This window comes from Ambystoma mexicanum, chromosome 8 (genome assembly GCF_040938575.1).
Source record: "Ambystoma mexicanum isolate Mex_15411 chromosome 8, UKY_AmexF1_1, whole genome shotgun sequence".
Classification (NCBI taxonomy): Eukaryota; Metazoa; Chordata; class Amphibia; order Caudata; family Ambystomatidae; genus Ambystoma; species Ambystoma mexicanum.
In genome coordinates this window covers 30652245-30664968 of record NC_090929.1, presented here as the reverse complement: position 1 = coordinate 30664968, position 12724 = coordinate 30652245, and the positions used below count along the sequence as shown (strand labels likewise).

The 12724-nt window shown below is 49.7% G+C and overlaps 1 protein-coding gene across 4 annotated transcripts in view; it reads right to left on the bottom strand.

The window, feature by feature from the left end:
* Window positions 1-12724, bottom strand: part of LRRC8A (leucine rich repeat containing 8 VRAC subunit A) — a 122851-nt gene that overhangs the window by 62233 nt on the left and 47894 nt on the right. For 3 of the 4 annotated variants that reach the window (XM_069609192.1, XM_069609191.1, XM_069609193.1), the window contains one exon: window positions 6345-8508. The exons of the other annotated variant lie outside the window; for it this stretch is intronic. In XM_069609192.1, the coding sequence (XP_069465293.1) occupies window positions 6345-8501 (2157 nt within the window). In that variant the 5' untranslated portion in view covers window positions 8502-8508. The remainder of the gene's footprint in view (window positions 1-6344; window positions 8509-12724) is intronic. 4 annotated transcript variants of the gene reach the window in all.

Here is a 12724-nt window from a genome sequence, read left to right as displayed (position 1 = left end):
TCAAAACAGATAGTTTACCCCAGGTGGTCAGGTGACCATCTTATCCCTGTGTGTGCAAGGAGGTGGCTATCTTTGGCCACTGGGGGTGTGTGCTCCAGGACTGTGGTGCTGTAGTTATCCTGGAGCCACTTCTGACTGGCAGATGCCTATCTGGGACAGGGAGGGTTCATTCCTTTGTGGGTCACCTTTTGAACAGTTGCACGCATGGTCGGCCATAGGCTGACCACACTTCCGTTTGAAATATGCTTAGTGTGATGTCCACTGGTTATAGAGAGGGACACAAGATGCTCCAATGCCCATCTCACCTCATCTCCAGCTAAACCCCCAAACCTGCACTCTAAGGCCCGCTGCTCGTGGAAGGAACGAAGTTCAGCATCAGCAACCTCTGGCGTCTGGAAGAATCCAACAGTGAAGCTCTGCCTCTCCAAAGACGACCAGAAGGAACCCACAGAGAAGCTCCGTTACCCTGATACAGTGGGGACAAATCACCACATCTCCTGCAACGCCAGCCCCACAAGGGGGTGCCCCTCCTTCTATGCCAGTAAGATTCTGAGCAAATCGACCAGAGAATCTTCATCACAGGACTCCAGGCAAGTGTTCTGGCTCATCTCCCCTTACCCGAGAAGCAACAGAGGCCTGTCCTGCCTCCAGTGCTGCAACCGCACTACCAAACACTCCGATCCGCTTTCCATGGCTGGCTCCATGCAGTGTGGGATCATCTCCCCTAACCTGAGAAGCACCAGAGGCCTGGGCTGCCTGCAGTGCTGCAACCGCACTACCAAACACATTCCGATCCTCTTTCCATGGCTGGCTCCATGCAGTGTGCTCTCCATCTTTTCGTCCATAGCCGCTCTTCACTGGGGTTTCTCTCCTGGGAACTCGAGAAACTTTAAGTTAACTCTTTCCCACCATAGACTGCTCCTATTCCCCCCAACCCCCCCCCCACGATACCTATTCCTCTTATTCGTCTGTGAACTGGTTTGTCTGAACCGAGGAGATTTGCATACCAGTTACTGCGTTTCTTTTTCAGGAGGACTCTAAAAAGAACTTATTTAAAATGTATACTTACCTGCAGCATTATCTCCTTTTTTAAAGTGAGTATTGTTTTTCTCTTAGCCTTTTCTCAATGTACTCTGTTGACCTTCTCTTATTTGATAGTGAAGTGTCTGATGTACTGATGAACCACCCCGACGCCAGCTCCTGGGAGTTATACCTTGGCTGCCACTTGCAGAGCCTGGTGAGCTCCATGGCATCCCTAGTAGTACCCGAGTCAGGTAGTCTAACCGAGGACCCTGGCCACAGTGCTTCAGGGGAACGTCCTAACTAGCAATCTAGTCTGACAGGGTATTTGGGAAGGTCAGTGGCACTCTGGTGGCAGGTTACAGCACTTGCTGCTCCAGGTGACAGTTTCGCCTTCCTCTTTAGACCTCATCTGCCGTACCCTACCGCAATGGTCCAGTAGATATTACACCGGTCATGTCTGCCAAGCGCAAGAGACCTACAGATTATTCTCCTCCTAGTTTTTAGCCATTAACTCAATGCATAACGGGACTTTCAGGCTAAGGCAAACTGCATAAACATGAAAGTAGGCTTTCTAAAATACACGATTTGGAGCCTTCCGTCATACTTAGCACAATGGTACTTGTGGGAGATGCGCCAGAAGTGGCCGCGATGTTGGCAAATCGTAAAGAGCAGAATCTGCCGGTACAATCTATGCACACAGGTATCCATTGTATGCCGGAGCAGACACGCAGGGAAGGCGAAATGAAGATTCTGCCGTAATGACAAAGGCAGTGCTGGAGCTGCCCCCAGTATAATATACCGCTTTGGGGTTCGCTCCGACACATGTTGCTGTGAGAGAGGGGAGTTGCAGATTTTACAAGGGAACCACTGTGCTAAGAGTTACTCCAAATGTCAATACGTCCAATTTGCCGTTTGTGCCCCAACCCTTTCTTATACGATTTGGAGAAGCGAGGTAATGTTTCTGCCATCAGCTGCCATTGGGCGAGTTGTTGCGTTAAATTTGGGGTATGCACTGGTGGCTGGACACCCAGATCACGGCTTAAGCTGCTACGGTCACTTCGTTCTTGTGCCCAGACACTTTATTGTTGTGCAGAGGTGAGTGTAACGCACCTGCACACTTTACAGTAGTACTGTGGCAACAGCTCAGTGGTCCTCAAACGCCAAACGTCAGCGGATGCATGGCGTTTGACATGGGACTGACTCTTCCCCTTTACTGGATTGCGGACTCTCAGCCCTAACAGCCTTGTAGAAGCACTTCACGGCGGGTGACTCACTCTGACCCCACTCACACTAGCCTTCGGTGAATAAAATTATCACGAGGGGGGGGGGGGGGGGGGGGGAACGTGCGCTCTTCTGCTTCCCTCCAGTGGTATGTGCTGAACTCCAAGCCTGCGGACTCAGCTGCTCTCCTAGGATGCAATCAATTGAAGGGGAGAGCCACTCTGCTGGAACCCTCACCCCCTCCCCAGAGCAGCTAGCTGCTGCTCTACTTCGACTCTATGCCACAGTGTAGAATATCGGCATGGCTTTCTGCAGATGCTCTTCAAGGGCCTGTTCCTGCTGCCTGTTAGGGAGAATTCTCATTTATGGATAATTTGCCTCACCTCGTGAGTCCCCCCAGCAGCTTTGCTGAACTTCTAGAGTTTATTTTTTTCCACTTGGTAAGAGTGTGAGCTTTTCCCCCACTCTTACCTGTGTTTTGCCATGTGTATTTCTCAGTTTTTGTGATTGTGGACTCTGGAGTACACCACTTCAGTAGCCCCCTTCTTGTGTGTCACACAGCACCCTCAGTGCCGTGGCACAGGGTTGTCTCAGACTTCCCCCGACTCCATTTCTGAGGCTGACTACAGCCCTCCAGAAAAGGGTAAAGTTGCCATTAACTTTACCTAGTCAAACTACAGATCCAGTACACCCCATCTTACATGGAGTACTGGAAAGGGTTAATTCATAGCCCTTTTTATCTGTACCTCCTAGGGCATTGTTTCGCTCTTTTAACATTTAGACTTGGCTGGTGGCAGTTGGATCTACCCTAACTTTTCTACAGCAATTATACTATATAAACGTGGTATTGTGGCTATTATATTAGCCTCGAACATAAACCCGCTTGACCAAATTGTCTTTCTCTTGGGCTCCGGTTGGGTTTATTCGCCATTTCTTTAACAAAAAGACCTTCTTGTGTTTTACTTTACACGGCAAACTAGGTTCGACTTCTTTGTTCACCGTCTTTTGGCAGGCTTCTGCTCCACCAGAAGCCCTCCACCAGGCGCCTGGGTGTCTAGGTGGGCTGAATGTGAGGGAGGGTTGTAGTCACCCCCTGCACAGGGTATCCTAGGAAACCCAAGTTGCACTTTGCCATGATTGGCTGAGGTGGTTGTCCAGGCTGGACAACCCCCCTGCTTGGTGATTGACAGCCAGGCTGTGTGAATGGGGGTTTTGCGCATAAAAGGCAGGTCTATTGGGCTAGAAGTCAGAGAGTCGCCACTGGAACTACAAGGAACCAAAGAGAAGCGGAGAGAACGATGACTGCTGCAACTAACCCGTCCTGGTGAAGCCCTGCTGCAGTCCTGAGCTATCTAACCTTCAACGACTAAGAGGAGATCCAGTCCAGAGTCTTCTTCCCTTGAGCCTGGTGGGGATAACCAGCTCATCTTCCACTGCCAGAGGTTGCCTTCGTGGTCGAAATCGCTGCACACTGCTGTAGTGGTCCGGATAGCCATCTGAAGGGCCTCTCCTGTTTTTAAGGAGCGCACCTTTTATTCCTTGTCGCTGCTGCCGGCCTCATCCCTGTGTGGTGCAGACCCCTTCAGACGTCGCCCTTCCCGACGAAGCTCCAGGAATCGTGGGTCTGCGGGAAACCAACAGGAACTGCCGCCAAGGCACCAGCTGCATCATCGGAATAAGGTACTGTGTTCTGCTTGAGGAAACTGGGTGAACCCCTTTTCTTCTTCTTCAAGGCTTGCTTGGTCTTCCCTCCTTATAACTTTTGCTTCCAAACATTGACAATATCAAAGTACTCTTGGCTACGTTGAATCGTGAACTGTCTGACTGTGTGATCTTCGGCAACAGAACTCCGGTGTCATTTAACCCTGGCTCCGACCCTTTGACTCTTGACTCCTGTCTCCGAGTGTTTCTCGATTCTGTCTGCCTAACCAAAATATTGCCTGTGATTTTTGCCTCCAACTCCCTCTGGGTATCTCAGGTGCTAAGTGTGTTTTTGCCCCGGTAGCATTTCACGTCAAGGACACACGTTTATTTAGTAGACTGAACTGTCAGTGTTTGCTTGAGTCACAGTAATTGTGGTCCCTTTGTGTAATCTCTGCTACTGCTCATATACTATTGAGATAAGCCTGGCTGCTCCACCACTGCTACCACTCTGACATAGTAGTACAGGCTTGTACCAAAGGTAAAACTTGTATTGCCACCTGTGGTCTTAATTGTGTTTAGTGGTCCCTAAGGGCACTGCACAGGATTCTGCCTAACACTGCCAGAACAATCACAGCCGTTTGTGCTGTTGCGATGCTCTCCTTCATCGGGGGCAATCAGTAAAGGGTCATTGTTTGGTGGACTCCAGGTCCCTAATCTTAATAGCCACAGCACCAAACCAGCGTCTAGCCAGGAGCTATCCCGAACCCAACACTTACTTCTGCACCTGCACCATTAAACTCAAGAGACAATATCTAGAACTCGATCCTCGAGGGGACAAGAATTAGTGATCCGTACACCGCCATTGTCCCTTTGTCCCAGTGGCATCCTGCGTGTTTTAGAGCAATGCCTGCACTCTATGCACACCTGCGATTCTGAAATCTCCACAAGGATTGTATTGTGTTTACCTGCACCTTCCTGCTCCCACTGGATCTAGGGGTGGACTGGTTGCTTTCTAGGGAAAGCACTGTAGGTTCTGCATTTTGAAATACCTTCTGAAATGTTCAAGTCTCATTGTTAAATCCCTGCCAGTCACTCCTAGCGAGCGGACACCATGAACACTGGCACTAGTCCGAACGTCACAGTAGCAGATGAGCATACATTACAGTTAACATAAGGACTATGCTGGATAACCAAGCTTCCTGGCCCGTTTGCTAAGCTACCGGCCAGATTAACCTAAACACACTCCTATTCAAAGACGGAAACCACTGCGTCATCAGTCGGAATAGCCAAAATGGTCATTCCTTCTGTGAAAATACAAACAAGGACTAGAATGAATTTGGCCAGGTCACACAACATTAAACGGTAGCCATGGTGCTCCTTTTTGCGAGTAAGTGGATACCAAAGAAGTAAAATGGTTGTGGAGCAGTGCGCCCAAAATAAATGTACTAAGTCACCAGGCTAGGGCTGCAGTTGCAGAGTATTGACATAATAAATCGGGACACAAAAGCAAAACGTTATTTTCAACAATAAGAACAAAAAAGAAGAAAACAAATAAAATCACCTAAGAGTCAAAAATGGATTTCCAATTGAATGAAGTTAAGTAATAAACGACACTGTCAGAAAATGCTCCTCATCTCAGCTCAGCTCAGCTCAGGACAGGCCAGTTTGTGATGGAGGGCTCACATTACATCGCCACCTGCAACTGCAGCCCAAGAACTATTAACAGGCCAGTGCCTGGCAACTAGTCACTTTCACTTCACCTTCCTCTTTGATACATCATTTCAAAAGCAGGCAATGACATCAAGATGGGTTGCAGTACAGCCAGCTGGCCTCAGATGAACACAGCCCAGTGCAGACCAGCCTTACAAGATCAAATGCAGGCGTCCTGGTGCCAGACAAGTGGGCGCAGTGGACCCCGAAGCCTCGAGTCACCAAGGGATGTAAATGCTCCAAGTGGGTCACTGGCCTGTGAAACATGGAGCACCAGCAGGACCAGGTGCCACCATTTACAGTGCTCTGTTCTGCATAGCCTGCCCTCAAGCTATGCAGGCAAGACCTCTCCTACGTTGATCTTTAATGTAGGGTAGGCCCTACAGACGTCAAAATGGAACACTACATTTGAAGACAACTCCCCAAGACCCCCCCCCATAGTGACTGATGGGAAAGAAATGCACCTTTGCCATTGTGTCTTGTGTAAAGCCCAAGAACAGCCAAGTTACATCGCATTCTTCCCACGCGGGGCGGGGCCTTCATATAGGAGTTGCATGCATAGCTTGACCCCACCTCCAGAATCCACACTGCAGTGCTGAAGCAAGCTCAAGGAGTAAAGACGCACTCGTGGATAGAGCAAAGTATCATGTTAGATGGACCACAAGCCTGCCTCGACTGTACAGCCCCCAGAACCCCCAGGATCAGACCTTCCACACCAGGCTCTAGCAGCCAATATTTACACTCACCCGGTTGGCAGTCACTGCGTAGTACTGCAGGTTCTGTAGCAGCCCAATATCCTGTGGGATGATGGTCAGGTTGTTGTGGCTGAGGTCCAGATAGCGCAGCTTCCGGCACAAGAAGAGCTGGGTGGGTATCTTCTCAATCTTGTTGCGGTTCAGGTAAAGGCGCTCCAGGTTGGTGAGGTTGCCGATCTGGATCGGGATGTAGGCGATGTGGTTGTACCAGAGCTTGAGGCAGGTGAGGCGATGCAAGTGTTGGAAGCTAATGATCTCCTCAATCGTCTTGAGGTTGTTGTCCTTGAGGTCTATCTCCTGGAGGTTGTGGAGGCTGAAGATGGAGTGCGGGATACGCTCCAGGTCGCACCTCAGCAGCTCCAGCTCGGTCAAGTTCACCATCTTCTTCAGGCTGTTGAGGACCATCAGTTTGGTGCCCTCGTTGTTAATGGAGAGTTTCTGCAGGTGGATTCCTACATCCGTCACCACCTGTGGCAGCTTAGTGAGGTTACTTTTCAGCCGCAAGACTTTGAGCCTCTTAAGCTCCCGCAAGCCGTCAATCACAATGAAGCGGTTGTTCTCTGCGCTCAGGTTCCCAGTCAGGTGGAGTTCCTCCAAGTTCTTCAGGCTGTAAATCCACAATGGGATCTCTTTGATGTCGGTGAACTTGATGTGCAAAGACTTCAAATTCTCCCGCAGGAAGGCCAGGGCCGGCGCCTCGATTTTGGCTGCCGTGTGGTAGAGCCAGAGCTCCTTGAGGCTGCTGAGCTGGGCTATGCTAGGAGGGATGGTGACATCTGGGATAAGCTCCAGCTTCAAGACCTCCAGTTCCACAAGGTCAAAGATGGTGTCTGGAATGCCACTCAGCATGAAGAGGTGCAGCTCCAACTTGTCCTGTGAGTTCTTGGTTATCCGTTGCCGCAGCTTGTCAAGCGTCCACTCGTTGTTGAGGTTCAGCTGCCGAAGCTTGTTCTCGCTCACCTCTGAAAGGAAGACAGCAAAGCGCTTGGAGTACAGGGGGTCATACTGGTCAATGAGGTGCAGCATAAAGGCAAAGTCATTCTTAACATCAGGAATGTCGCTGTAGCTGCTCTCCTCCCGGATTGATTCAAAGGAATACTTTTTCAGGGAGCGCCGGAGCATCCACCAGAGGGTGTACATGCAGATCAGACCATAGAAGATAACCAGGCTGATGTAGAAGGAAGCCAGTATCTTGAAGAGAGTGGCCAGAGGGTGTGCACAGCGGAACATGCTGTAGCCAGTCAGGCTCTCAATATCCACCTTGCAGTCCACGTCGAAGGTGATGTTATTGACGTAGTAGATGGTATAGCAGATGATGAGAAGGAACTTGATGACTTTAATGATGGTTTGGCGCATGTAAAGGCGGTAGACAATGTCCCCTTCTTCCACGTGTGTGCGGAACTTCTTCACTTTCTCAAAAAGGGCCTTTGCCTGCTCCCCTTCCTTCTTGTCCAAGACTCCAGTGTCTGTACGATCCACAATGCCCTGCTCAATCCTAGACTTAGTCCTCTGGAGCATGGGGACGGTGGCCTCCACATCCTCGCTCACAGTGGATGCCTTCTTGTCCATGGACCCGTTCATCTTCCCCGTGGCTGGTTTGGAATCACTTTCTTCCACTACAGTCTCAGACAGTGCTCTTGTTGTCCACGGAGAGTCAAAGCACTTTAGCAGGATAGAAACAAAGTGCTCCAGCTTGGAGCTGGTGCGGGGGAACTTGAACCAGAAGTTGCTGCAGGCCAGAAATATGAGCGTATGAAGTAGCACCAGGTACGGGAAGTACTTGGCAAACCAGTGCAGGCGATTCTCATAGCATACAGCGTCCACGTAGTTGTACTGGTGTCGGTCAAGGTCGTACTTGATCCCAGTCGGCCCAGAATCTGCAGAGGAAATGATGCTCGAGTTGTAGTAAGGGCTCTCAAGAGCAGGCGTGGGCCAGCCCCGGTATGAGTCATTACATGAGTCCTTGGTGACCCATTTGCAGGGCAGACAGATCATTTTGTCCTGGGTGACCTGCAGGGTCCCGCCGAAGACCGCAATCATGAGCATGACGATGGAAATGTAGTCTGTGAAGACGTCCCACCATGGCTTCAGGATACGATAAGCTGGCTGGGTGTCAGCAAAATAGCGCAGCTCAGTGATGGGAATCATGGCTTATCTGAAAGTGAAGCAGAAGCAATTACTGAATACGCTTGTGTTCACGGAATTGTGATCAATGCAGGTCTCAAATGGCAGCACAAGGGACCACATTCCCTTCCCCCCACTCTGCCCAACACTACAGTAAACAATACCACAAACTGGGTCTAGAAAATGGTGTGTGTTCATAAAGATAGTGAGATGCAATCAGTGCATTCTATTTTTGAGTAGCAACCTACTGCATGCCGGGATTTGAAACGCATATGCACATCGGAACCAGTCGATAGCCTTTAGGAAGTACAGACACTTTTTAAAAGGGTGTTGCGCTCTGCAACAAGGTGTTTATGGAGGGCGTAACTTTGGTGTGGGGAAGGAAGCGAGTCCACCCTCCAACCCCACTTCTCCCCTTACGATTGTGCCAGCACTCTGACACCCATAGAGGACGGACACTCAAAAGCTTAAATGATTGCCTTGAAAGTATAAACCAAATGATAAAACACTGCCATAGCACCTAAGGCAAAGAAGACACAGGCACTGTGCCAGAGGACCTACTGCATACTCCCATTTTTAAGGCTCTTTAAAGAACTGTCCCCTACCCCCCTGAAGCACTTGTGCACCCTCTCAAGAAACCCTCAGCCAACCCCTCCTGCCCAACTTCTCCATTACACCTTTCCTGGGCAAACTCCTGGAAAAGCTGGCCATCTCCCACCTTAACCTCCACACTGATTCCGTTGGTTGTCTCCATGATCATCAGTCTGGCTTCAGAGCATCCAGAAGCATGGGAACTGCTATCCTGAACATCCATGAAGACCTGCTCTCTAACCTCAATTCTAATCTCCCCTCTGTCCTCATCTTACTTGATCTCTCTTCTGCCTTTGACACGGTCAACCATGCCATCCTGCTCAACCGGCTCCGTGATAACCTGGGTATTAATGATAAGGCTCTGGCCTGGCTGACTTCTTTCCTCTCGGACCGACCCTCCCAGGTTCACATTGGGTCCTTCCTCACCATCTCCTCCTCTATCTGTTGTGTTGCCCAGGGATCCAACCTTTCTCTCGCCCAACGTATTCCTGCTCTCGGCACCAGCTTTGAGTGCTAGGGGGTTGACACTCAGCTCGTTTTCAGGCTCCCCTTTGCCACCTCTTCTTCTCTCATCAATGACTGTCTGATATCCAGGAGTGGTGTGCCGCCAATGATCTCTGCCTTAATGTCAGTAAAACCGAGATCCTCCTGATCGGCACACCTGCACCTTCCTTTCTCATCACTCTGGCCGGCCTCTCTTGGCCCTCTTCCTGCTCCCACTGGTGAGGCTAAAAACTTCGGGTCATCTTTGACGCCACATTCCTCTTCACATCGCTAATGTCTCTAAGAAGTCGCACTATCAGCTGCACCTCTTCCGGGTATTCTTCCTTTCTTCACCTTCCCACAGAAGCTCACTGTCTCCAGAGCTCTGGTTCTCTCCAGGCTGGGCTACTGCAACAGCCTCTTTTTAAATCTGCCTGCTTCTACTCTCCGCCCTCTGCAACTCATCCAGCACAGGACAGGACTGCAAGACTTGTCCTTGGCCTCAAGCCCAGGGATCGTATCTCTCCAGCCCTCCAATCTCTCCATTCGCTCACAGTGGCTGTAAGCATCAAGTTAAAGACCCTCTGCATTGCCCACAACGCCTTCTGGGGCTTGGGACCACAATACCTCCAACTCTCTTCGGAAAGATCTACCTACTCTAGCTCTTCGCTCCTCCAACTCCCTCAGGGTCAGTCGCTTCTCCAAGCAATGAGTTGGGGGTAGATCTCTTTTCTCGGCTTGGGCCTTCCTCTGGAATAGCCTCCCTTCCTCTCTGAAACTTGAGCAGAACCATCTCTGGTTCCGGAATCACCTTAGGACCTTCCTCTTTGCTTCTGCCTCCTCTCCTCCTCTCCTCCTCCTCTCCCCTGCTGATCTCCTGTGCAATACTGCACTGGTCACCTGGCTACTCTCTGAATTCGGGCCCAGGCCCCTGCCTGCCCATTTGCACACCCGCACTGCCTCCTTGCAACCCCTGCACTAGGGTCTGTATCTGCAACCCTACAGTGCCATTACCTGCACTTATTGGACACCTGCTATCTGCACTTAACCATTGCACTTGCCACCTGCTGGCCGCATTACTTATTGTTTTTGATACCTTGTACGGCACTCGCCCTTCCTTCCCTGCCCCTGGCACTTTTCCCCTCCCCTCTCCCCAGCCCTTGCGCGATCTCAATGTCACTACACTAGGGCTTGCACCAATCCGGCTTCAGACCTAGAAATGGCACAGAAACGGCCCTCCTGGATTTAAAAATCCAAATGGACACAGCCAAAGGCAAGCTGGCCATCCTCCTACTGTTGGCACCTATAAGCAGTGTTTGATCTTGTGGACGTTCTCTTCAAAGGCCGCCAGCTGGATCCAATCCTTCCTTCCTAATAGAAAAACAAGGGTCTTTGCACCTACAGCGTCTGCCGAACCAGTTCCCGTTTATTGTGGAGTCCCACAGGGTTCCTGCATCTCGCCAAAGCTCTGTAATATCTTCACCAAGCAACTCGTTGATCACCTTGATAAATTGGGTGTCACCTACACTAATTATGCGATGACTCCCAGGTCCTCATTACGCTCACTGGTTGCTATGACGAAGACGCCAAAAAGGCTAAACGACATGTACCTTGAAATACAGGCATGAATGGCTGCCCATAGCCTGTTCCTCAATGACGATAAGACAGAGCTTTTGATCATTGGTCCTCAAGTCCATCTAAATAGACTTGACACTCGTTACAGAACTTAACATTGATGGAAATATCAAAGTCGCCAAAGAGATCAAAACGCTAGGAGTTAACTTAGACTCTACTCTCTCCCTCAAAAAACAGGTCAACATTACAGCCTCCACTACTGCTTATACCAACAAATTGATCAACGCATGCAGACCTTATCTGTCGAGCAACAGCTGCCTATTGCTGGCCAGGGCATTAATCCTATCCAAGTTGGACTACAGTAACACATTATTCCTAGGCTCTACCAAACAACTTGAATAAGCTTCAAGTCCTTCAGAATAATGCTCTCAGATCAGCAATAAACATCCCACCTTCTAATCACATTTCCACCTTCAGGCTCGATGTACATTTGCTCATAGTACACAACAGAATTTCGTCACGTGCATTAGTTATCACGCACAAATGCCGCCTAAAACAGCCCCGAAATCTCCTGCTGATAAATTCTTTAGGAATTCCTCCTCCAGACCCATAAGATCTACCTACGCAAACTGCCTTGACATCCCGAAATATAAACTAAAAACTGCAGGTGGTTCCAGTTTTCCGGTGCTAGCCGCTAAGCGGTTTAACTCATTCCCTGCAGTCATCAGGGCTGAACCCTCCTTCTAGCCCTTCAGATCTAAAGTGAAGGTCTGGCTACTTAACCAGCAACGCCATTCGTAACATGTGCCTACCGTGCCTAGTGAACTTGTCGCTCCACTTCGCTGCAATCTGCTTCCTTTGCCAATAGCATGTACCTTACTTTTATTCTTCACAACGCCAGCATGACTGACCAACTTGTAACCTGGTCAATATGCCAAGTAGCTTTTGTCATGGTTTTATTTATCTTCTTTGACTATGTCCCTGTAACACTCATCGATTGACCATTCTGTAACCTGGTCAATATCTATTGTGATTGTTATTCTGATTTCCCAGACTATGTTCCTGTAACTGGCAACTATGCGTTAGCACCCAGATACCTCAGGGTTCGGTGCGCTCTACAAGTAATAAACTAGTAAGATTGTGGTCTTTGTCCTCCATCTGTTCCCCTCCCTTGCCTCGTCACTCCTTGAAACATTTGTGTATAGGCACGTTATAAATGCCATATCATACCATAGAAGCTTATAGAGGACACTCCACTCCTTGGTCTGGTCTTACCTCACTGCCTCATCTTCATACCTCAATTGTTATCGCACAACCTACTAACCTCTACCCTCCCCCAGTCCAGCCATCTGTCACGTTACCAAGACCATCCCCCCTACCCACCCAATCAGCATGCTCCCCTTCAAAGTCACTAGTCAAAGACACGCCTGCATCCCAACCTCCTCCTTGTACTTCCCCCCTGATGTTCACCTCATACCTCCTATGCATTCTCCTTCACCCCACTCCCTCAGAAATCACCACCTCGCTCCAAACCCAGCAGAGTGTGGTACTTGAGGTAAGGCAAAAGCAATCTCCCTAGCAGGTTTATAAAGGCCACT